General features: G+C 49.9%; 1 protein-coding gene across 1 annotated transcript in view; it reads right to left on the bottom strand.

Moving 5' to 3' along the window:
- The window catches only part of micall2a (mical-like 2a), a 251,359-nt gene that overhangs the window by 69,406 nt on the left and 155,726 nt on the right, over positions 1-26,227 (bottom strand). Inside the window, exon 3 of the mRNA XM_086000237.1 lies at positions 10,294-10,435. Within this exon, the coding sequence (XP_085856363.1) occupies positions 10,294-10,435 (142 nt within the window). The remainder of the gene's footprint in view (positions 1-10,293; positions 10,436-26,227) is intronic.

Genomic DNA, 26,227 nt, shown 5'->3' with positions numbered 1-26,227 from the left:
CCATTGGCAGAGGGGTCGAGAACCAGAGGACACAGATTTAAGGTGATTGGCAAAAGAACCAAAGGCGATATAAGAAAAAACTTTTTTACTCAGCGAGTGGTTAGGACCTGGAATGCACTGCCTGAAAGGGTGGTGGAGGCAGACTCAATCATGACTTTCAAAAGGGAGTTGGATAAGTACCTGAAAGAAAAACATTTGCAGGGCTACGGGGAAAGGGCGGGGGAGTGGGACTAGCTGGGGTGCTCTTGCAGAGAGCCGGCACGGGCTCAATGGGCCGAATGGCCTCCTTCCATGCTGTAACCATTCTATGATTCTATGATACCACAATGGCTAGATAGATTGTTACTGCTGGGTTATTTTTACTGAATTAGCAAGCACCAAGGTTGGGAGTTCAATTCAACTTGACAAGTTGTGACATGTGTAATTCAATAAACCATCAATGACACGCATCGGGAAATAAGATGTAAAAACCCAACTGGTTCATTCATGTCCTTCAGGATGCAGAAGGGAACCTGCCGCCCCGACATGCGTCAGCTGTGACTCGGTGGGTAGCACTCTCGCGTCTGAGTCAGAAGGTCGTGGGTTCAAGCCCCACGCCAGAGGCTTGACCACACGATCCAGGCTACCGACGCAGACTCAATTTACCGAATGGCCTCCTTCTGTGCCGCACTAGGCTATGACGCGCCAGTGCAGTGCTGAGGGAGTGCTGCACTGTCGGAGGTGCTGGCCTTTGGATGAGACGTTAAACCGAGGCTACGTCTGCCCTTTCAGCTGGGCACTATTTTGAACAGCAGGGGAGTTCTCCCCAGTGTGCCTTGGCCAATATTTATCCCTCAACCAACATCGCTAAAAAAAAGATTATCTGGTCATTGCTGTCCATGGGAGCTTGCTGTGTGCAAATTGGCTGCCGTGTTTCCTACATTACAACAGTGACAACACTTCAAAAAGTACTTCATTGGCTGTAAAGCGCTTTGGGGCATCTGGAGGTTGTGAAAGGCGCTATATAAATACAAGTTATTTTTCTTCTAGTTCCTCACTCTGTGCTGGATTCTTAATGCCCTTTGAAGCCACTCAGTAGTAAAGACAATTGCTATGAAATACCACTTTCTCAGAGCATCCAGGGATGGGCAATAAATGCGATCTTGCCAGACTCTCCTACATCCCATGAACAAATAAAAAAACTTGTGTCCCTTTTTCCAAAAATGATAGGGGTGTGAGGAGGCCTGTGTGGAACACAAACGCCAGTACTGGACCCAACGGCCTGTTTGCGTGCTGTGGACTCGATGTCATTTTTTTAAGCAGAGGGTCGAAAACGCAGCCGCGTTCCAGAAAGAACAAAAAGAAAAATGGACTGCAGCCCACCCGCCCCATTCTCACTGTGACACGGTCTCATTGCTCAATCCCAATTCTGACTCACAATAATCCAGCTGGCATGAAACTGGATTCCACATCCCACACAGCTCGAGTGCCAGGGAAACAAGTCCTCACAGGTTGGGGAGAGAAGCTCAGTGCACAGCTCGACAAGCTCACTGCAACGTTGGATGTGGCCACGACCGGGCCTGGGTATGACCCGATACCTTTTTCGTTGTTGGGTTCAGAACAAGACTTGTTGATATTTATAAATCTCATCAGAAGTAGTGCCTGGCCCACTTTGCTTTAATCTCCCCACATCTCCAAATGTAAAGAGGGACGAGGGGGAGGGCATCTCAGATCCCAATGAGGTCACTCATTGCCATAGCTACACAGCAAGGAGAAGCCCCGCACCACCCCCCCAGGCAACAGGCCATGAATTGGTGCTTGAATTAGAAAGTCTTCTCATTTAACTTAGTCTGAACACAGGAATGAAATCGGGAGAAATTCGTCCCAACAACAGGCAGAATCGTGTCTCACAACATCACGAGAGAAAAGGCTTCTGATTTTACAGGTACATTTGAAACAGAATTGTGTTATTTAAAAAAAAAATACAGTGAAAGAACAAACAGAGGGGCCAACACATTGAATGAATGAGTGAGACTACTTGGGAACATAGGAACAGGAGGAGGCCGTTCAGCCCCTCGAGCCTGTTCCGCCATTCAATGAGATTATGGCTGATCTGCGACCTAACTCAATATACCCGCCTTTGGCCCATATCCCTCAATACCTTTGGTTAACAAAATTCTATCAATCTCAGATTTAAAATGAACAATTGATCTAGCATCAATTGCTGTTTGCAGAAGAGAGTTCCGAACTTCTACCACCCTTTGTGTGTAGAAGTGTTTCCTAATTTCACTCCTGAAAGGTCTGGCTCTAATTTTTAGGCTACGTCCCCTAGTCTTAGAATCCCCAGCCAGCGGAAATAGTTTCTCTCTGTCTACTTGGCCTATCCTAGCTCATCCATCCAGACAAAGCCTTCAGTCTCCTCCCATTACAGATTCAATGGTTCCAGGGACAATTTTGAAAATGTTAATACTGAAATTTTTGTTAGGCAAGAGTATTAAGGGTTACGGAACCAAGGTGGGTAGATGGAATTAAGACACAGATCAGCCATGATCTAACTGAATAGCGGAACTGAATGGGCTCGAGGGGCTGAATGGCCTCCTCCTGTTCCTGTGATCTCCTTCACTCCAGGGAGAGCGGCTCACTCTGTGTGAAGAAGGGCCTACGATTACCTTTTTCCAATTTGAACTGCACACAAGAGCGAGCCAGGATGAGTCACTACCCCTGCAGGAGAATCTCCCCGTGAGGACACAAGGGCAGCATTACTACTACAGCAACACTCGTATTTAAATAGTGCTTTTACTGTGGTAAAACATCCCAAGGCGCTTCACAGGAGCGTTATAAAACAAAATGTGACACCGAGCCACAGAAGGAGAAATTAGGGCAGAGGACAGGTTTTAAGGAGCGTCTTAAAGGAGGAAAGAGAGGTAGAGAACAATGCTCCCGTTATGCTGCGCGGCCGCGGTCTGGAGCTCCCGTGTCGGCCGCTCGCCGGCTTTTCAATTGGAATAACCGCGCACGCGCGAACATTTAAATGGGCCGCACAGCCAAAGAAAAGCACAAATAGCGAAGGGTTGTGGGGCTGGAGGAGATTACAGAGATAGGGAGGGGCGAGGCCATGGAGGGATTTGAAAACAAGGATGAGAATTTTTAAATCGAGGCGTGTATTAACCGGGAGCCAATGTAGGTCAGCAAGCACAGGGGTGATGGGTGAACAGGACTTGGGCCGAGATAGGACACGGGCAGCCGAGATAGGACACGGGGCAGCCGAGATAGGACACGGGGCAGCCGAGATAGGACACGGGGCAGCCGAGATAGGACACGGGGCAGCCGAGATAGGACACGGGGCAGCCGAGATAGGACACGGGGCAGCCGAGCTAGGACACGGGGCAGCCGAGATAGGACACGGGGCAGCCGAGATAGGACACGGGGCAGCTGAATTTTGGATGAGCTCAAGTTTGCGGAGGGTAGAATGTGGGAGGCCAGCCGGGAGTGCGTTGGAACAGACTTGGGAGCTCAGGTACGTGGAGCAGCATGGGCACCAGCCACTCTATAATCCAACATCATCTTAAGACTTTAAACCAGCCACACAAAGTTCAGCCAAGGGGAGGAACCTTCAGGTCTCTATAAGCTTAATACAAGGGAGAGGAGGAGACATTTTATTTACGCAGTGAGTTATGATGATCTGGAATGCACAGCCTGAGAGGGCGGTGGAAGCAGATTCAACAGTAACTTTCAAAAGGGAATTGGATATAAACTTGAAACGGAAACATTTGCAGGGCTGTGGGGAAAGAGGAGGTGGAGTGGGACTAATTGGATCGCTCTTTCAAAGAGCCGGCACAGGCACGATGGGCTGAACGGCCTCCTTCAGTGCTGTCTGATGCTATGAAAACAAAATTAATGTTCATTTCGTTTTTTGGTAACAGGCGGGATTGTGATCCTCAGAGTCTTTTTAGACTGCTCAGGAGGTCCCTTTCTCAACACCCACGCTCCAGGCTTAGCTTTAAAGGATGTAGTGCGATGGGCAGAACCACAACAGAGCAGGAAAGCCCCAGATTCGATCCTCAGTCTGTGGTGGGTTAGCCGACCTCAGCCAGGGCACAGCAGAGGCATCAGAATTGGCCTTGGGTCCCCGAACGGAGGAGGACAGGAAAGAAAAAAAATGCCTTCCGGTTGCACTCCCTGCTGACCCTGGCTGTTAAGGCCCTGTTCCTGGGACTAGGGACAGGGTCACTGGCAAGGCTTGGAAGCTAAGCAGAGCCAGGCCTGGTTAGTACCTGGAGGGGTGACCATCAGGGTAAGACCAGGTGCAGAAGGATCACGGAAGGAGCCCCGGGAGGGGTGGTTTGTGAGCAGGCCCGGGCGTTGGGCTAAAGATTGTCGGACAGGAGGAATGGTGGAAATGGAATGGCGGCGCGCACAGACGCAGCGGCTTTGCTTCTCCCAGGACGGTGCTATTTACATTAATATTAATGTTATTTGTACTGGACTCATGGGAGCTTGCAAGATCACATTTCGTTGTTCATGTACTTGTGCATTGTACAATGACAATAAAGTTGATTTATTATTATTAAGACCGTTGACCATCTTCAACAGCGATCCTTCATCGTCGCTGGGTCAGAATCCCAGAACTCCCTCCCTAACAGCACTGTGGGAGAAACTGCAAAGTGCTACAGTACAAAGGGATCTGGGGGTCCTGGTGCATGAAACACAGAAGGTTAGTATGCAGGTACAGCAGGTGATCAGGAAGGCCAATGGAATCTTGGCTTTTATTGCAAGGGGGATGGAGTATAAAAGCAGGGAAGTCTTGCTTCAGTTATACAGGGTACTGGTGAGGCCACACCTGGAATACTGCGTACAGTTTTGGTTTCCATATTTAAGAAAAGATAGACTTGCTCTCGAGGCAGTTCAGAGAAGGTTCACTCGGTTGATTCTGGAGATGAGGGGGTTGACTTATGAGGAAAGGTTGAGTAGGTTGGGCCTCTACTCATTGGAATTCAGAAGAATGAGAGGCGATCTTATCGAAACATATAAGATTGTGAGGGGGCTTGATCAGGTGGATGCGGGGAGGATGTTTCCACTGATGGGTGAGACTAGAACTAGGGGGCATAATCTTAGAATAAGGGGCTGCCGAGATGAGGAGAAACTTCTTCACTCAGAGGGTAGTAAATCTATGGAATTTGCTACCTCAGAGAGCTGTGGAAGCTGCGACATTAAATAAATTTAAAACTGAGATAGACAGTTTCCTAGCTGATAAGGGAATTAGGGGTTACAGGGAGCGGGCAGGGAAGTGGACGTGAGTCTAGGTTCGGATCAGCCATGATCCTATTGAATGGCGGAGCAGGCCCGAGGGGCCGTATGGCCTACTCCTGCTCCTACTTATGTTCTTATGTTCTTCACCACACGGACTGCAGCGGTTCAAGGCGGCGGCTTACCACCACCTTCTCAAGGGCAATTGGGGATGGGCAATAAATGCTGGCTTGGCCAGCGACGTCCACACCCCAAGAATTAATTAAAAATAAAAGAATAATGGCCACGTGGGCGAGGAAGGGTGCCATGAGATTATTGTGCCGCCCTTGCCCCTTCTGATTGAGGAAACTTTTTCCAGTCAGGTGGCCGCCGACCAGCTCAGATAGAAGATAGGAGCAGGAGTAGGCCATTCGGCCCCTCGAGCCTGTTCCACCATTTAATGCGGTCATGGCTGATCATCCAAATTTAGTACCCTGTCCCTGCCTTCTCCCCGTATCCCTTGATCCCTTTAGCCTTAGGAAATATATCTATCTCCTTCTGGAATATATTTAATGAATTTGCCTCAACTGTCTTCTGTGGTAGAGAATTCCACAGGTTCACCACTCTCTGAGTGAAGAAATTCCTCATCTCAGTCCTAAATGGCCTACCCCTTATCTTTAGACTGCGACCCCTGGTTCTGGACTCCCCCGCCATCAGGAACATCCTTCCTGCATCTAGTCTGTCTAGTCCTGTTAGAATTTTATAAGTTTCAATGAGATCCCCTCTCATTCTTCTAAACTCCAGCGAGTATAAGCCCAATTGTCCCAATCTCTCCTCATACGTTATTCCTGCCATCCCAGGTATCAGCCTGGTGAATCTTCGCTGCACTCCTTCCATGGCGAGAACATCCTTCCTCAGATAAGGCAACCAAAACTGCACACAATACTCAAGGTGTGGTCTCACCAAGGCCCTGTCCAAGCCCACAGCTTCTCAGCTCTGCCGCCTTCCTACCCTAAAGCACAGACAGGAACTCTATTAGGATTGCCAACTCTGATTGGGCGTATTCCATCACATGACCCTCCCCCCCCCACCGCGAACTGCCCCGCCCCCACAGCCCCGCCATTGGTCCATTCTCGCAGCTTGCGGCCTTCCCACGGCCAATTGGAAAGCGGATGGACTCTATTACCCAATTGGATTCATCTTTGACGGTTAGTGAAACAGCCTTTCTCCCATCGGCAGTATTTTATAACTAATAAATGAAAGTGTTCAAAGAAAATTTTTAATAAAACACAATTTCTTCAACGCCCCTATGATTATTCTCCCGGGGTGGTGCTGGCGGCCGTGTCCTGGCGATCAATCTCCAATTCCTGGAGCCCCCAGGGCAATCCTGGAGGGCTGGCGACCCTAAGAGCTACACAATTCCAACCACTCCCGGCGATGCAAACACCGACAGCGTGACACACAGGCAGCCCATCACACACGCACTCAAAATAAACACATCGTTCCCTTTGATATTGAAATCGGTGGGAGGTTGAGCCATACAGGTCCCAGCATGCAATACTCACATCCCAATGAGGTCATTCGTTGCCATAGCTACACAGCAAGGAGAACCACCTCCCCCTCCGGCAGCGGGCCGTAAGTTTGTGCCGGAATTAGAAAGTCTGGACCTTCAGCATAGGCCGAATAGAGAAATGAAACGGGATGCCATTCGCCCCAGCGACATCAGACAGAATCGCGTCTCACGACATCAGGGGAGAAACACCTCCGGATTTTACAGAGGCCTTTGTAAATAGAATTGTGTTATTAAAATTCCGATAACAGAATGAACAGATGGCCCAGGATCGCTCTGAGACACACCCACTCTCCGCTGTGGTGGTGAGAGGGAGCCTGGACATAAAAGATACCATGTCGATATTCGAAGAAGAGCAGGGGAGCTCCCTTCGGTATCCTCAAGCACCATCGCTAAAAAAAACAGATGATCTGGTCATTATCACATTGCTGTGTGTGGGAGCTTGCTGTGCGCACATTGGCTGCCACGTTTCCTGCATTACAACAGTGACTACACGCCAAACAAGTACTTCATAGGCTGTAAAGCGCTCTGGGGCATCCTGAGGTCATGAAAGGTGCTACAAGTCCTGTTGTTTTGAAGAGTTGAGATACACCTTTTTTGAAGCGGTCACTGTCTTCGCAAGAAAGCAAATTGAACTCGAGTACAGAAGGGAGAGAGGGAACTTTGGCAAGGTATTTAGAGAGCCTGCACAGCCTTGTTTGTGATCCCCCCCCCCCCTCTTCCCAAGTCCCAAGGATCGTTCAAGAAGGAGGTGCCGGGCTGCGGGGGGGGGGTGGAGGGGGGTTGGTGAAGGAGGTGGCGAGGGGACTGTAGGCCAGCAGAGGTCAGTACCTTCTGAGAAGGAAGGCAGGAGGATTGTGGAGAGGGGGAGGGCCAGAGTAGCTGGTGGGCAGAGGGGGTACGGCGTGGCACCCTTCCGTTGAAACTACCCATAGTATAGGAGTTGGAGTGAAACAAAATAACGGAACCAGACTGGCCCAAACACCCAAACCCAGAGGCCGGAATTTTGCCTACCTGGGCAGGTCCGGTGTGGGCTGTGGCCGTGGCAGGTCGCGACCCCGCTGCTGGCTCCATCCCACTGCTGAAAATGAACTTACCTTATTGGGGCCTATTAAGCCCGCCCAGCGCGTTACCCGGCCCAATGAGATGGAGCGGGTCTGATGACGTCATTCATGACGTGTTTACAGCCAGGATCCTTAAAGGGACCATGGCTGCTTTAAATTTTAAGTTTAATCTAAAGATTCACCACCCTCTGAGTGAAGAAATTTCTCCTCATCTCAGTCCTAAATGGCCAACCCCTTATTCTGAGACTGTGACCCCTAGTTCTAAACTCCCCAGCCAGGCGAAACATCCTCCCTGCATCTACCCTGTCAAGTCCTGTAAGAATTTTGTATGTTTCAATGAGATCACCTCTCATTCTTCTAAACTCGAGAGAATATAGGCCCTAGTCTACTCAATCTCTCCTCACAGGACAATCCCCCCATCCCAGGAACCAGTCTGGTGAACCTTTGTTGCACTCCCTCTATGGCAAGTATATCCTTCCTTAGGTAAGGAGACCAAAACTGTACACAATACTCCAGGTGTGGTCTCACCAGGGCCCTATATAATTGCAGTAAGACGTCTTTACTCTTATACTCAAATCCTCTTGTAAAAGAGGCCAACATACCACTTGCTTTCCTAATTGCTTGCTGTACCTGCATGTTAACTTTCAATGATTTGTGTACAAGGACACACGGGTCCCTCTGAACACCTATAGTGCAGATCAATTCACTGCATTTACTGTTGAGTTGGAAGGCAACAGCCGAGAATGGCCAGTGAAAAATGTATTTCCCTCACCATCCAGGGTAGCACTTACAGCCCTTCAGGAATTTCTGAATTAACATTTACCAGTAGCTTTTCAAGTAGAACAGAATCTCCATCAATCTGTTAGCTGATGTAATCAACATGTTTTTATTTGGGTTTGTTTTTCATGCTGTCAAGTAATCAGCTGGAGCAATGGCCACTGAACTCCCGCCTCAGGTTGACAGACGCGGTTCCCGAGCGGCGTGAATCCCATGGCCATGCAGGGAAATTTAACAACTTAGTGAAAAAAGGCTCTTAAGTGGCCGTCAACTACCTGATAATTATCTCAATTGGATCCCCCGTCGCTGCAGGTCGGGTCAGCTCCGCAATGACAGACACGCCTGGGAGCGAGATGACAGCGGGTTCCCGACCCGCTGTCAAAAATAACAACTTTCCCACCCGACCCGCCACAGATCGCGCCCGCTACCACCTCGGAAAATTCACCCCACACGGTCCGATTTTAACTCCCCGCAGGCACTGTGGGTGATCCCACGCTGGAGTGTCGGTCACAGGCCCGGCAGATTCTAACTCCCGGGCCTCATTTGAATGGCAGCGGTCAGTTGCTCACGGAATGCAGCGGCTGGCCGGCTTTGTAGGGGGGTGCGGGGGAGGAGCATGGGGGGAAAGGCGAATATTGGGCAGCCCAAAGGGCACCGACCAGCACCAGGAGAAGGCCTCCAGCAGCAAGGTAAGTCCAGGAGGAGGGGGGCGCTGCGAGGGTATTGTGGCTGGGGAGAGGAGGCAGGGAGGGGGTGGTTGGGGGGGGGCTGAGGATCCCAAGGTAGCAAAGGCCCAGGCTTTGCCTGTAGGGCCTGGAGGAGCATTTCTGGCCCCACCAAGGAAGGCTTTCTTTTATACTGCCTTCAGAGTGCCTCACTGGGCACCTTACTCAGGAACGGGCCAAAACTACATCGGGGTGCCACATATGTCGTGGTACTCCAATTCACATTGGTTACTGAGGTTGCCATGGGATCCTCATCCATCGCCTAAACCAGCGGTGTTAAAATGGAGAACAGCAACTTGCATTTATATAGCACCTTAAACGTAGTAAAATGTCCCAAGGCACTTCACAGGAGCGATTATCAAACAAAATTTGACACTGAGCCACATAAGGAGATATGGAGGTAGATTTTAAGGAGCGTCTTAAAGGAGGAGAGGGAGGTAGAGAGGCGGAGAGGTTTAGGGAGGGAATTCCAGAACTTGGGGCCTCAGTAGCTGAAGGCACGGCCACCAATGGTGGAGCGATTATAATCAGGGATGCGCAAGAGGCCAGAATTAGAGGAGTGCAGAGATCTCGGAGGATTGTAGGGCTGAAGGAGATTACAGAGATAGGGAGGGGGCGAGGCCATGGAGAGATTTGAACACAAGGGTGAGAATGATTAAATCGAGGCGTTGCTCGACCGGGAGCCAATGGAGGTCAGCGAGCACAGGGAGGGGGGAAATGAAGCTGCTACATTTAAACCACTTCCCCAATCCTTTCTCGCCCATCGGGGAAGAGTTAAACCCTGCCCTATAAATGCAGCTGACTTCCTATGGTAAAATCGAGGTCAGAGGTGAGAGGTCGGCCCCGACCTGACTCACGTGGGCCTGGAGTCGATGGCTCCTCTCCCACCCCCACCGCCGAAGCCGTTTGAATAAATCGCGCCTGCCACACCGTCGCACGGGCAGTTACTCACTCGGCGAGCGGCCTGTGAAGTAGTTGTAATACTGTGAGAGGTAGGTCAGGATGCTCAGCCTGTCCGGGACTTTCAACGCCACCATGTCCTCTGCGTCCAGCAGTGCCGGGATTCCCAGCTCCTCCTCCGCCACCCGGAACGCCTGAAACCAAGAGCAAGAGGTCAGAAAACAGCTTGGCAAAACCCGCTTCCCAATCCGCCAGAGCTACCGAAACCCGTCTCTCCTTCAAAACCATTTATTTTATTAAACCCAGCACGAAAAGAGCGGCAGAAAAAAAGTGCCCATCAGACATCCTCGAGCATTTAAATCCCCAATGAATTCAAGGGAGACGAGCGGGGAGGAAGAGATTTCCTCCAATCATTCCTTCCCACAAAATCATGAGCGAGTTCTCTTACAAAGTCTTCAGGTGTCGGCCGTGGCTCAGTGGGCAGCACTCGCGCCTCGGAGGCAGAAGGTTGTGGGTTCAAGTCCCCACTCCAGAAACTCGTATCCCCGGTGTCCTGGGGCCAATATTTATCCCTCAACCAACATCACTAAAACAGATTATCCGGTCATTATCACATTGCTGTTTGTGGGAGCTTGCTGTGTACAAATTGGCTGCCGTGTTTCCCACATTACAACAGTGACTACACTTCAAAAGTACCTCATTGGCTGTAAAGCGATTCGTGAAAGGCGCTATATAAATGCAAGTTCTTTCTTTAATGTCAGTAGGGAGCGTGTTGCAAAAGGAAGGAGACACAGGGAATAAAAGAGAAAGGGGTAAAAATTTGGTTGCTTTGCGCCTCCTGTTAGCGCCCCCTGACTTACCGCTGAACGCTATGTCCGACAGGGTCAGGGGGGCCTACCTGCGGCCGTGGAGGCGCTATTTAAAAGCAAGGAGCGGGGCAGCCATTTTTGTTGCTGGCCGCCTGCCAGCGCTCCCGTTCCCGGCCTCCTGAACGCCACCCCCGCCCCCGCCGCGGAGTGCTGGCTGCGCGCCAAGAGCCCGGCACTTCTGAGTGCCGGGCTCTTTTGCCAACACTCCCGCTCCCCGGGGGCCCAGCTGGGACCCCGGGTCGCGCTGCGCAAGGCCCCTCCCCTTTAAGAAGGGGAGGAAGGCCTGCAATACCGCGGCGCGATGTGCCGCGGCCGATATTGACTCGCAGCGCTCCAAGAGAGAAGCGGGGCCCTTCCAGTATCGCCCCACTTCTCTCTTGGGGCGCAAACACTCAATTTCCATCACGGGGGCACTAATTTTTCCGTAGCGTTAAAAGTAGCGCCCTGGCGATATTTTTAGTCCAAGTATTCTTCGGGTGCATAAAAAAAAATGACACCAGCTACCCCTTAAAGAGATAAACAGTGTTCAAACTCTGAGTCTAATTTCCTGGCACATGGCCCAAGGAGACTTGAAGCTGAAGGATTCCATTGGTAATGACGGTTTAATCCACATTATTCCGACTGATCTCCAATTACCAACACAGCTGCTCTCGTCAGTTACGGGAAATAAATGCTGGAAAGGCACAGCAGGCCAGTCAACAGCTGGATGGGAAAGAGAGGTGACGGGATCGTGCTGGACCCTCCGTCAGAGCTGGGCGCCACCTTCGATCAACTTTAGCGGGAAATTCCTCTTCCTCTTCCACCCCCCCCCCTCCCACCAACCCGTAAAATGGGGTGGCTGGGGCGAAGGGTGAAAACAGCTGAGGGGCAGAGGCGAGAGGGCAGAGGGCAGGGGCCGGGGGGAATGTCGAAACTGGGGGATCCCATATCGACCAAGGCAAGGAAGCCACACCATGGATTGACCAGGGCACCCTGTGGGTGATCAGTCCCCTCACCCCGAACTGGGCACCCTGTGGGTGATCAGTCGGCGCACCTCGACAAGGGCACCCTGTGGGTGATCAGTCCCCGCTCCTCGATCAGGGCACCCTGTGGGTGATCAGTCCCGCACCCCGACCAGGGCACCCTGTGGGTGATCAGTCCCCACACCTCGACCAGGGCACCCTGTGGGTGATCAGTCCCGCACCCCGACCAGGGCACCCTGTGGGTGATCAGTCCCGCACCCCGACCAGGGCACCCTGTGGGTGATCAGTCCCCACACCTCGACCAGGGCACCCTGTGGGTGATCAGTCCCGCACCCCGACCAGGGCACCCTGTGGGTGATCAGTCCCGCACTCAATCCAGGGCACCCTGTGGGTGATCAGTCCCACACTCAATCCACAGCAACCTGTGGGTGCTCAGTCCCGCACCTCGACAGGGCACCCTGTGGGTGATCAGTCCCCGCACCCCGAACAGGGCACCCTGTGGGTGATCAGTCCCCGCACCCCAAACAGGGCACCCTGTGGGTGATCAGTCCCGCAACTCGACCAGGGCACCCTGTGGGTGCTCAGTCCCGCACCCCGAACAGGGCACCCTGTGGGTGATCAGTCCCCACACCCCGACCAGGGCACCCTGTGGGTGATCAGTCCCTGCACTCAATCCAGGGCATCCTGTGGGTGCTCAGTCCCGCACCCCGAACAGGGCACCCTGTGGATGATCAGTCCCGGCACCCCGTGGATGATCAGTCCCGGCACCCCGACCAGGGCACCCTGTGGGTGATCAGTCCCGCACCTCGACCAGGGCACCCTGTGGGTGATCAGTCCCCGCACCCCGAACAGGGCACCCTGTGGGTGATCAGTCCCTGCACTCAATCCAGGGCACCCTGTGGATGATCAGTCCCCGCACTCAATCCAGGGCACCCTGTGGGTGATCAGTCCCCGCACCCCGACTAGGGCACCCTGTGGGTGATCAGTCCCGCACTCCGAACAGGGCACCCTGTGGGTGATCAGTCCCGCACCTCGACCAGGGCACGCTGTGGGTGATCAGTCCCCGCACCCCGACCAGGGCACCCTGTGGGTGATCAGTCCCGCACTCCGAACAGGGCACCCTGTGGGTGATCAGTCCCCGCACCCCGACCAGGGCACCCTGTGGGTGATCAGTCCCCGCACCCCGAACAGGGCACCCTGTGGGTGATCAGTCCCTGCACTCAATCCAGGGCACCCTGTGGGTGATCAGTCCCCGCACTCAATCCAGGGCACCCTGTGGGTGATCAGATATAAGCACACGGTTTCCGATGATTGAAGAGTCCAGAACAAGTGGGCATAAATTTAAAAAGGCAAGACATTTAGGACAGAGACATTTTTACACGCGGGGATTGTGATGCTGTGGAACGCACCGTTAGTGACTGAAGCATTTAAGACTAGGTTAGATGGGTGATTGGAGGAAAGGAGAATAAAGAGATGTGGGAACTGAGAGGGCACACGGGATTCGAACTACCGCTCGTGTGGAGGACGAACACAAACATGGGCTGGTTGGGTGGAATGGCCTGTTTCCGCGTTGTAATTTCTACTTATTTCTACATACGTACACACACACACGCACTTCAACACACAATCGACATATACACTTCGACACACACACATCGACATATACACTTCGACACACACACAACAGGGCAGGAGTCACCAAACATTAGGAAGGAGCACGACTCTTGGGTGGGTTTCCCCCCTCAGTGCGAGGCCACTCACCAGCTGATGATCAGCTAACTGGCCCTGGGCCAGGGATCCAGCCGGCCGTCTCCCTGGTTTGTAGTTCCTCGGCATGCCACACACTCACCAACTGAGTCACTGAAGCATTGCAGTCAAAGATTTATTGGCCAAAAATAATTGATATTTACACCGATACGCACCCCCCCCTCTCCCCTCCCCCCCATTATATTTTAACTAAGGACTCCAGGGCAAAGGGGCCCCAACAATTACAGTCTACAATTTCATTTCTAAATCCAAGTGCATTATTTAAAAATAGAAAAAAGAAGTTAATTGATTTATGAAGCTGATTTCAAAACACTGCCAGAAGTGCAGGTGTTCCCTTTTCACCGACACGCAGTGAAGCGAGAACGGTCTCCAGACTCCGCGCTGATGAACTCTCACTAATTGTCACCTCCAGTACAGTAAAAAATTAACAAAACTGTAGTTACTTTAATACACAGTTTAATTAATATTGCAATTATCCAGGGCACTTATAATGAACTTAGAATTCTTCACTTGACAATCATCCATTTGCTGCTTACATTTATTGAGAAATGTTTATGAAAGTATAAAAATGTATTATTTGCCAATCGAATTTGTTTCACTCCCAGTCAGCAGTCTCATTTAATGTTATCTTATCAAAATATTTTCTAAAAATTTGTTTTTAATAAAACAAACTCTGAAACTGCTGCAATTTTGTAATCTTTAAAGGTGCTATATTTGGTTTTCTAATATTAAAAGCTGTCATTTGTAATGTGTGAGGTTCCTGTATTCAGTTTGTAACGTGTGAGGTTCCTGTATTCAGTTTGTAATGTGCGAGGTTCCTGTATTCAGTTTGTAATGTGTGAGGTTCCTGTATTCATTTTGTAACGTGTGAGGTTCCTGTATTCAGTTTGTAATGTGTGAGGTTCCTGTATTCAGTTTGTAATGTGTGAGGTCCCTGTATTCAGTTTGTAATGTGCGAGGTTCCTGTATTCAGTTTGTAATGTGTGAGGTTCCTGTATTCAGTTTGTAATGTGTGAGGTTCCTGTATTCATTTTGTAATGTGTGAGGTCCCTGTATTCAGTTTGTAACGTGTGAGGTTCCTGTATTCAGTTTGTAACGTGTGAGGTTCCTGTATTCAGTTTGTAACGTGTGAGGTTCCTGTATTCAGTTTGTAATGTGCGAGGTTCCTGTATTCAGTTTGTAATGTGTGAGGTTCCTGTATTCAGTTTGTAATGTGTGAGGTTCCTGTATTCAGTTTGTAATGTGCGAGGTTCCTGTATTCAGTTTGTAATGTGTGAGGTTCCTGTATTCATTTTGTAATGTGTGAGGTCCCTGTATTCAGTTTGTAACGTGTGAGGTTCCTGTATTCAGTTTGTAACGTGTGAGGTTCCTGTATTCAGTTTGTAACGTGTGAGGTTCCTGTATTCAGTTTGTAATGTGCGAGGTTCCTGTATTCAGTTTGTAATGTGTGAGGTTCCTGTATTCAGTTTGTAATGTGTGAGGTTCCTGTATTCAGTTTGTAATGTGCGAGGTTCCTGTATTCAGTTTGTAATGTGTGAGGTTCCTGTATTCAGTTTGTAATGTGTGAGGTTCCTGTATTCAGTTTGTAATGTGTGAGGTTCCTGTATTCAGTTTGTAATGTGTGAGGTTCCTGTATTCAGTTTGTAATGTGTGAGGTTCCTGCATTCAGTTTGTAATGTGTGAGGTTCCTGTATTCAGTTTGTAATATTTAAGGTTCCTGTATTCAGTTTGTAATGTGTGAGGTTCCTGTATTCAGTTTGTAATGTGTGAGGTTCCTGTATTCAGTTTGTAATGTGTGAGGTTCCTGCATTCAGTTTGTAATGTGTGAGGTTCCTGTATTCAGTTTGTAATATTTAAGGTTCCTGTATTCAGTTTGTAATGTGTGAGGTTCCTGTATTCAGTTTGTAATGTGTGAGGTCCCTGTATTCAGTTTGTAATGTGTGAGGTTCCTGTAGTGTATGTGCTTTAAGTCAGAACTACTTTTTACAGCTCCTGTATACTGTAGTACCGGCAGTAACCACACCGGTATATAAGCTGTGCGCATGCCTCTGTACCCCAGTCTAGAGATGACCCTCCTCCAGTAAAGACCTGTTGTTTGTTTGTGTACAGCATCCGTGTAGTTATTTATCCACTGAACCACGGATCTAACAGTGGCGACCAGTGTTGATGCGAATCTACCTGCAACATAAAAAAAAGAAAAAAAAGTCGAGTCCAGGAACACAGGCGTCGACCGCGAGCAACCGCCCAGCAGTCAGGCAGAGATCCAACTTCGCTGGGGAGGCTGTGGAGAGCCGGGCTTGGTTCCCCAGCCACAACGAGCAGTAAGAGACCGACGACAGGTCCAGAGCAGACCCTTCCCGAGCAGCGGCGGCTGGAGCCGACCGACGGCAGAGAGAGAGAGCCGGGCAGCGTCGACGGGGTAAGAAAGAGGGTGAAGAGAGCAGGGCGCAGCCGGGGATTGATCACCGAGCGGCGTCGAGGAAAAATACTACAAACCGGAGAGAGAGAGGGTAAGAAACAGCTGGGTTCTAGACTGAGCGGCGTCGACAAATATCAAGAGAAGAACGCGCAGAGCACAGCCAGGGATCACGGGCTGATCAGGGTCCGCGGGGCGAAGCAAGGGGAGACGCCACTGAGCCGCGGAGAAGCAGGGAGAGCGCGGGAGGCGCCATTGAGCCGCGGAGAAGCAGGGAGGCGCCATTGAGCCACGGAGAAGGAAGAGCGCGGGAGACGCCATTTTGCGAAGCCGCAGCGGAGAAGACGGGCGCGCGTGGGAAGGAAGGAAAGCGCGGGAGACGCCATTTTGTGCCAGCGGAGAAGGGGAAGCGCGGGAGGCGCCATTGTGGATAGTTAACGCACAACCAAGGATGCCGAAGAGTGGCAGTATCTCTACGTTCGACAATGAAGTCGAAGATTGGGCGACATATGTGGAACGTATTGAGGTGTACTGCAGGGCGAATGAAGTGCCAGATGCTAATAAAGCACTGGTTCTGTTAAATTCCATGGGTGCAAAAACTTATGGGTTACTGCGAAATCTAATAACCCCAGAGAAGCCGGTAAACAAGGATTTTGGAAGCATAGTAGAAATCCTACAGGACCACTTAAACCCCACACCGCTGCTGATAGCAGAACGATTTAAGTTCCATAAAAGGAACCAACACAAAGACGAAAGCAATGCTGAGTGCCTAACGGAACTGCGCAAGCTATCGAAATACTGCCAGTTTGGAGCGGGACTAGCAGACACGTTAAGGGACAAGTTTGTATGTGGGCTACAAAGTGAAGGAACCCAGAAACGGCTTCTATCAGAAAAGGACCTTACGCTGGACAAAGCTTTCAATATGGCAGTATCACACGAAGCAGCCGCAAGGGGCGCTGCAGAGATACAATGGAGACCGCAAGAATACAGCACCAACGAAATGACCTATGGAACAGGGAACTGCTATCGCTGCGGCAGAACAACACATGACCAGAAAGATTGTTGGTTCAAGGACCAAGTGTGCAGACAGTGTGGGAAAGCAGGACACATAGCAAGAGTCTGCAGGTCTGGGAAGAAAACCAACAGTAAGAAATCTCCACAGGAGAAGTACAAAAAGGTACACCAGGTGATGGACAGTGGTTCAGACGAACAGAAAAGTGACACAGACTCCGGAAGCAAGGAGCTGGGTTGTCTGAAACTACATAATGTAACCGAAATAGAGGATCACCAGACTATCTGGGTTACACTCAAGATAGATGGAGTCCAAGTGGAAATGGAATTGGACACAGGGTCAGCTCTAACAGTCATAAATCAAAGAGACTACAAGCGGCTATTTTCACACATACCCTTGAAAGCTACAGAGATTGTCTTGAAGACGTATATGGGGCAAAAAGTCTACCCCAAAGGAAAAATAAGGGTGGAAGTGACATATAAAGGTCAGGAAATACCTAAAATGAATATATATGTATTGCCAAATGGAGGACCACCACTGCTAGGACGTGAGTGGATCCGGAAGATACATTTAGATTGGCATTCCATACAGGCACTGAAGGTGGAGGCCAAAAAGGATGACGACATCACACCTGGACGACTGTCAAAAATGCTAACTGACGCAAAAGAAGTGTTCCAGGAGGGACTAGGAACACTAAAAGGAATAACAGCAACAATTAAAATAGAGGATAATGCAAGCCCAAAGTTTCTGAAGGCCAGACCAGTGCCTTATGCGATCAGACCAGCGGTTGAAGCAGAGCTGGAAGGGTTGGAACGTTCAGGAGTACTGTCCAAAGTGGACTGGAGCGAGTGGGCTACACCCATCATCCCTGTAATGAAGAGGTCATTGAGTAATACGCCTGGGGAACCAAAGAAGGTCCGCATCTGTGGGGATTTTAAGGTGACAGTGAACCCAGTCCTTCACACGGTACAATATCCGCTTCCACGAATTGAGGATATTTTCGCCTCGCTATCTGGTGGTAAATGCTTCACCAAAATTGATCTAGCCCAGGCGTACTTGCAAATGGAGGTAGAAGAAGCTTCGAAACATTACCTTACGATCAACACCCATAAAGGTCTCTATCAATACAACCGGCTGGTGTTTGGAGTAGCCTCGGCTCCGGCTATCTGGCAAAGGGCGATGGATCAGGTCCTGCAAGGGATTCCAGGGACCCAGTGTTATTTGGACGACATCTTGGTCACGGGCGAAAATGACGGTGATCACCTCGCTAACTTGGAGAAGGTGCTCGCCAGATTAAAGGAATATGGGCTACGAGCTAATCGCCACAAGTGCGAGTTTTTCCAGAAACAGATCTCGTATTGCGGCCACGTCATCGATGAAGAGGGGTTACATAAGTCCCCTGACAAGATTGAGGCAGTAGTCAAGGCTCCAGCACCAGAAAATGTGTCACAACTGAGGTCGTTCCTCGGGCTGGTAAACTATTACCACAAGTTCTTACCAAATTTGTCTACAGTACTACACCCGCTGAACACCCTACTGCAAACAGGGGTACCATGGAAGTGGGATGACGAACGTGGACGAGCTTTCCAGAAGTGTAAAGAATTGATCACATCAAAAGAGGTGTTGGCCCATTTCAACCCAGCACTACCAATTCGTTTGGCATGTGATGCATCACCCTACGGCATTGGAGCGGTGCTGTCGCACAAATTCCCAGACGGGTTGGAGAGGCCAGTGGCCTTTGCGTCTCGGTCACTAACCTCAGCCGAGCGCAACTACGCCCAGATTGACAGGGAGGCCCTCAGCCTAGTATGGGGAGTAAAAAAATTCAACCATTATCTGCATGGGCAGAAGTTCACCTTGCTGACTGACCACTTGTCTCCATCTTTAATCCTAAGAAGAGCGTACCAGTAATGACTGCACAGCGGTTACAAAGATGGTCCCTGTTTCTAGGGGCGAATCAATATGAAATAGAATATAAAGGCATGAAACAGCATGGGAACGCTGATGGGCTATCGCGCCTGCCACTGCCTACGGCGGAGGAAGCACCAGCAGTGGACCCTATCGAGATATTTTATTCGTCGATAATTGAACGATTGCCAGTAAAAACGCGGATATAGAGAAGGAGACCCGCAATGATCCGACGCTGTCACGGGTATATGAATTGACGGTGAGGGGATGGCCAACACATGGCGACTCACTGTTGCCAGCATTCTCATCCAGAAGAGAACAGTTGTCAGTATGCCAGGGGACAGTGATGTGTGGATCCAGAGTGGTGATTCCACCCAAGTTAAGGGAGAGAGTGCTAAAGGAGCTACATGAAGGTCATCTGGGGGTAGTGAAAATGAAAAGCCTTGCTAGGGCTTATGTGTGGTGGCCGGGAATCGATCAACAAATCGAAGACCTAACTAAGAGCTGCTCAGGATGCCAGAAGGTCCAAAATGCACCACCACATGCCCCTCTACGCCCATGGGAGTGGCCCTCCTCTCCATGGCAACGGGTGCACATTGATTTCGCTGGTCCATTCATGGACTCAATGTTCTTAATAGCAGTGGATGCTCATTCAAAGTGGCCTGAGGTGATAAAGATGTCTTCAACCACTACAGAGAAAACGATTGCAGTCCTACGGACCATATTTGCCAGAAACGGTTTGCCAGAGCAGATCTGCTCTGATAATGGACCACAGTTTGTGTCCGACGAGTTCCAAAAATTCATGAAAAGGAATAGGGTAAGGCATTACACATCCGCCCCGTATCATCCAGCCACCAATGGATTGGCTGAGAGGTTCGTACAAACCTTTAAGAAGGCGATAAAGGCCATGTGCGACGAGGAAATTCCACTACAGCATAAGATGGACAATTTCTTATTAGCCTACCGAAACGCGACACATGCAGTTACCAACCAGACCCCGGCCATGATGTTCTTTAACTGAAGGTTGAGATCTCGTCTGGACTTGCTCAGACCAAATGTGCGAAGAAATGTTGAGGACAAACAATTCCAGCACATCAACGAGAAGCCGACAAGGAGCTTCAATGTAGGGCAACCAGTCTTGGCCCGTGACTATCGAACAGAGAAGTGGCAACCCAGAACGATATGTACAAGGCAGTGGCCATTAATGTACACAGTGGATGTCGGGGAGAACATTGTGAGACGCCACATCGATCAGATCTTAGCGTCACAGGAAGGCGTCAACCCCATGTCTCGAGTACCTGGGGATGAACCCGACATACCGGTAGCATCTACTTCAGACCCAGTAGCAGTGGAACCCGATGAACTACCCGATGAAAAGGGGTCAGAATCGCCTCTGCACCAAGAACAAGAACCTCCGGAAAGGCGCTATCCCGAAAGGGTCAGGAAGCCGCCCCAAAGACTGAATCTATAAATGGACTTTTGTTATTAAATGTACATGTAAAAATGTAATTGTTATTTGAATATTAAGGGGGTATTATTAATCTAAAAAGGGAGGAATTGTAGTGTATGTGCTTTAAGTCAGAACTACTTTTTACAGCTCCTGTATACTGTAGTACCGGCAGTAACCACACCGGTATATAAGCTGTGCGCATGCCTCTGTACCCCAGTCTAGAAGTGACCCTCCTCCAGTAAAGACCTGTTGTTTGTTTGTGTACAGCATCCGTGTAGTTATTTATCCACTGAACCACGGATCTAACAGTTCCTGTATTCAGTTTGTAATGTGTGAGGTTCCTGTATTCAGTTTGTAATGTGCGAGGTTCCTGTATTCAGTTTGTAATGTGTGAGGTCCCTGTATTCAGTTTGTAATGTTTGAGGTTCCTGTATTCAGTTTGTAATGTGTGAGGTTCCTGTATTCAGTTTGTAATGTGTGAGGTTCCTGTATTCAGTTTGTAATGTGTGAGGTTCCTGTATTCAGTTTGTAATGTGTGAGGTTCCTGTATTCAGTTTGTAATGTTTGAGGTCCCTGTATTCAGTTTATAATGTTTGAGGTTCCTGTATTCAGTTTGTAACGTGTGAGGTTCCTGTATTCAGTTTGTAATGTGTGAGGTTCCTGTATTCAGTTTGTAATGTGCGAGGTTCCTGTATTCAGTTTATAATGTGTGAGGTTCCTGTATTCAGTTTGTAATGTGTGAGGTTCCTGTATTCAGTTTGTAATGTGTGAGGTTCCTGTATTCAGTTTGTAATGTGTGAGGTTCCTGTATTCAGTTTGTAATGTGTGAGGTTCCTGTATTCAGTTTGTAATGTTTGAGGTCCCTGTATTCAGTTTGTAATGTGTGAGGTTCCTGTATTCAGTTTGTAACGTGTGAGGTTCCTGTATTCAGTTTGTAATGTGTGAGGTTCCTATATTCAGTTTGTAATGTGTGAGGTTCCTGTATTCAGTTTGTAATGTGCGAGGTTCCTGTATTCAGTTTGTAATGTGTGAGGTTCCTGTATTCAGTTTGTAATGTGTGAGGTTCCTGTATTCAGTTTGTAATGTGTGAGGTTCCTGTATTCAGTTTGTAATGTGTGAGGTTCCTGTATTCAGTTTGTAATGTGTGAGGTTCCTGTATTCAGTTTGTAATGTGTGAGGTTCCTGTATTCAGTTTGTAATGTGTGAGGTTCCTGTATTCAGTTTGTAATGTTTGAGGTCCCTGTATTCAGTTTATAATGTTTGAGGTTCCTGTATTCAGTTTGTAATGTGTGAGGTTCCTGTATTCAGTTTGTAACGTGTGAGGTTCCTGTATTCAGTTTGTAATGTGTGAGGTTCCTGTATTCAGTTTGTAATGTGCGAGGTTCCTGTATTCAGTTTATAATGTGTGAGGTTCCTGTATTCAGTTTGTAATGTGTGAGGTTCCTGTATTCAGTTTGTAATGTGTGAGGTTCCTGTATTCAGTTTGTAATGTGTGAGGTTCCTGTATTCAGTTTGTAATGTGTGAGGTTCCTGTATTCAGTTTGTAATGTTTGAGGTCCCTGTATTCAGTTTGTAATGTGTGAGGTTCCTGTATTCAGTTTGTAACGTGTGAGGTTCCTGTATTCAGTTTGTAATGTGTGAGGTTCCTATATTCAGTTTGTAATGTGTGAGGTTCCTGTATTCAGTTTGTAATGTGCGAGGTTCCTGTATTCAGTTTGTAATGTGTGAGGTTCCTGTATTCATTTTGTAATGTGTGAGGTTCCTGTATTCAGTTTGTAATGTGCGAGGTTCCTGTATTCAGTTTGTAATGTGTGAGGTTCCTGTATTCAGTTTGTAATGTTTGAGGTTCCTGTATTCAGTTTGTAATGTGTGAGGTTCCTGTATTCAGTTTGTAATGTGTGAGGTTCCTGTATTCAGTTTGTAATGTGTGAGGTTCCTGTATTCAGTTTGTAATGTTTGAGGTTCCTGTATTCAGTTTGTAATGTTTGAGGTTCCTGTATTCAGTTTGTAATGTGTGAGGTTCCTGTATTCAGTTTGTAATGTTTGAGGTCCCTGTATTCAGTTTGTAATGTTTGAGGTCCCTGTATTCAGTTTGTAATGTTTGAGGTCCCTGTATTCAGTTTGTAATGTGTGAGGTCCCTGTATTCAGTTTGTAATGTGTGAGGTTCCTGTATTCAGTTTGTAATGTTTGAGGTCCCTGTATTCAGTTTGTAATGTTTGAGGTCCCTGTATTCAGTTTGTAATGTTTGAGGTCCCTGTATTCAGTTTGTAATGTGTGAGGTTCCTGTATTCAGTTTGTAATGTGTGAGGTCCCTGTATTCAGTTTGTAATGTGTGAGGTTCCTGTATTCAGTTTGTAATGTGCGAGGTTCCTGTATTCAGTTTGTAATGTGTGAGGTTCCTGTATTCAGTTTGTAATGTGTGAGGTTCCTGTATTCAGTTTGTAATGTGTGAGGTTCCTGTATTCAGTTTGTAATGTGTGAGGTTCCTGTATTCAGTTTTGCAGCTTTCCGGCAAATGTCTTGAAGTAGACAGAATAAGTGGGCTCAAGAAACCACTAGATGGGTTTCCAGAGAGAAGGGGTCGAGGGATAGGGTAAGCAGGTGGGGATGAGATCCATCAAACACGGCACAGGCATGTTGAGGTTTTCTAAAAATTCTTGCCTCATGCTCCTTCAGGAGGTGGGGGAGGGGGAGGAGGTTCGTGTCTAAGAAGCAATCCCAACACACTGATCCACAGGACGCGGCCTCTCTCTTTAGCCTAATACAGATCAGTGAGGGACACCTCCTCAGGGCCTGGACAAGGCCCGGCTTGTACAAGAGGCTGAACAGCAGGAGTATCAATGGCCCTGTCTGGAGCAGAGAGAGAATGAGCAGCTTAATGCCCGGAATTGTTGAACTGATGTCTGCAAGTGAGCGATTGTGTTTCAGACACGTGAAATACAAGTTAAGGCTCATCTGTCTCTCAACTCTTAACTTGCAGTGTTTGCTTTGGAGCAAGGCTTCACAAAACAATACCTCTTACTTTTACACAGCAACTACAGGTAGACTATCCTTTATCCGAAAACCTCGGGACCAGCCGAGTTTCGGATAAAGGAGAATTTCGGATTTCGGAAGGTGGGTCGGCGGGGGGTCGTGCGCACGACTTACGCTGACGCTCAGCGTAAGTCAGTCGGGGTCGGCGCCGGCGGGGTCCGCGGGGGGGTTGGCGGTTGTCGGGGCCGGCGGGGTGGTCGGCGGTTGTCGGGGTTGGCGGGGGGGATCGGCGGTTGTCGGGGCCCGCGGGGGGGTCGGCGGTTGTCGGGGCTGGCGGGGTCGGCGGTTGTCGGGGCCGGCGGTTGTCGGGGTCCGCGGGGGGGTCGGCTGTTGTCGGGGCCGGCGGGGTCCGCGGGGGGGTCGGCGGTTGTCGGGGTCGGCGGGGGGGATCGGCGGTTGTCGGGGCCCGCGGGGGGGTCGGGGCTGGCGGGGTCGGCGGTTGTCGGGGCCGGCGGGGTCGGCGGTTGTCGGGGCCGGCGGTTGTCGGGGTCCGCGGGGGGGTCGGCGGTTGTCGGGGCCGGCGGGGTCCGCGGGGGGGTCGGCGGTTGTCGGGGCCGGCGGGGTCCGCGGGGGGGGTCGGCGGTTGTCGGAGCCGGCGGTGTCCGCGGGGGGGTCGGGGCCGGCGGGGTCCGCGGGGGGGGTCGGCGGTTGTCGGGGCCGGCGGGGGGTCGTGCGCACGACTTACCCTTTATCCGAACTTCCGAAACCGGAACCCTCTAAAAACCGAAGGTTTTTTCGTTCGTACGCACGACTTACGCTGAACGAAAAAACCTTCGGTTTTTAGAGGGTTTCGGTTTTCGGAAGTCCGGATAAAGGGTAGTCTACCTGTATCACACCGGGGTGGCGGGGGGGAAACACCCAGGGGCCTTAAAGACACTGTGTGCACCTTGACCCTTGGACTCGACCTCTGGGCTCCACCCACACACCCATTGATCATCTTACACAGAAACACATGACCTTTTGGACCAGGCTGCCCCCTCAATGAAAGCAGTCATTTACTCATAATGCCCTAACAACATAATGAAATGGTAACAATGGCAGTGTCCAGTCTGTGACAGATCTTGATTCCAGATTGACGCCAATTTAGCTTGTCTCTAGCAAGGCAACCTTGAGACCGGAGCGATTGGGACTTGGGACTTGGGACTTGGGACTTGGGACTTCACTCTCTGGGTGTGAGGGACTTGATCAAGGTCTTTTAAGATTTTCAGGAGTATGGAGGAATTGGATACAGGAGCCTTTATCCGTTAGGCTCAAGATTCAACTAAAACAGGACTAAAGACTAATGGCTGGATTTTGTCAATGGGGACATGATGGAGGCGGGACTCCCACTTTTTGGGTTGTAGTCCCGCCTCCATCGATTTGTGGCCAATCCACGCGATTTTCCCTTGATTGACCTTGTTAAGCCCGCCCAGCAGGCTCAGCAGGCCAATTAAGGGACACCTGGTTACTGGTGATGTCAGTGATTGACATTTCATCTGTCAGGAGCTTTTGACAGATGAAAAATCAGCGTTTGACAGCTCTGTGAAGCTGTCAAACACTGACAATCTGTCTTCTAACTTGAGTCCTTCTCCTCAGACTCAGTTAGAGAGCTCTCCAGACCAGAAAGCAGAATGCTGCAGCTTTTGACATTTCAGCGGCCATTCTGCTTTCTGTGCCGGTGAGCTGAGGGACTCCCGAGAACTGAAGGAAGGAAGCCTGCAGGAGAAAGTAAAGGTAAGTAAAACTTATTAAAACACTTTACACTTACCTCACACACTTACCTCTGCACATGCACCCATCACTCACCTGCACAACGGACATCTCAACCCCTCCAACCCCTGCAGGCCGACGGTCCGCCTCGCAAACTTGGCATGGTTCGGAGCCGTCGGACAGCCCACACTTCAGGGCTAAAAATAGGGATTAGGCAAAAAACTGCCTGTTAATTGTTTCCCTGTTAACAGGCTGTTAATTGGCACTAATCCCCTTCCCGCCTCGGGGAGGCGGCTCCCAGCACAGGTCAGATACCCGCCTCCTGGGACATTGGCACGGAGGCGGGTTGGGGGCGGGATGGGTTCCTGCCCCCCCGATTCTGCAATTTTCCCACCACTCCCACCTCCAAACCCGCCTCCACGGGGCTTGGAAATTCAAGCCCTAAGTGTCAAAATGACCACAGGAAATTTCGGCAATTTTTGTTATTCCAATGGGAGGGTGATAGAGTTGTGGAGCAATCCCCCAAGAATCAGATTTCAAAGCAGGTCCATTTTTCCCCCTTGGTTATTTGTAAGCTGCAACTTAGAATCGCCACAACTCATTCACTGTGCAGTAGCTTAATGTACAGCGGGGGAGAAATTCAGTGGCGCCGCAAACGAGGCGCCCAGCTCGCCTAGGCGCCGGAATTACCACTGCGATCGGAGCAGTTGCGACCGCCGGAAATTCAGCTTCTGCACCCCAAGAGGGACACGGGGCGCTGCTTGAGGCGCTCCGCGTCCCTCTTAGGGCGCTGAAACTGAATATCGCAGCGCAACGTGCCGCAGCGGCGCGCTGCGGTACTGCAGGCCTTCCTCCCATTCTTAAGGGGGAGGGGCCTGC

The sequence above is a fragment of the Somniosus microcephalus genome, chromosome 11, assembly GCF_052327205.1.
Source record: "Somniosus microcephalus isolate GS21.2 chromosome 11, FLI_Smic_1.0, whole genome shotgun sequence".
Classification (NCBI taxonomy): domain Eukaryota; kingdom Metazoa; phylum Chordata; class Chondrichthyes; order Squaliformes; family Somniosidae; genus Somniosus; species Somniosus microcephalus.
This window is presented reverse-complemented; position numbering and strand designations above follow the sequence as displayed.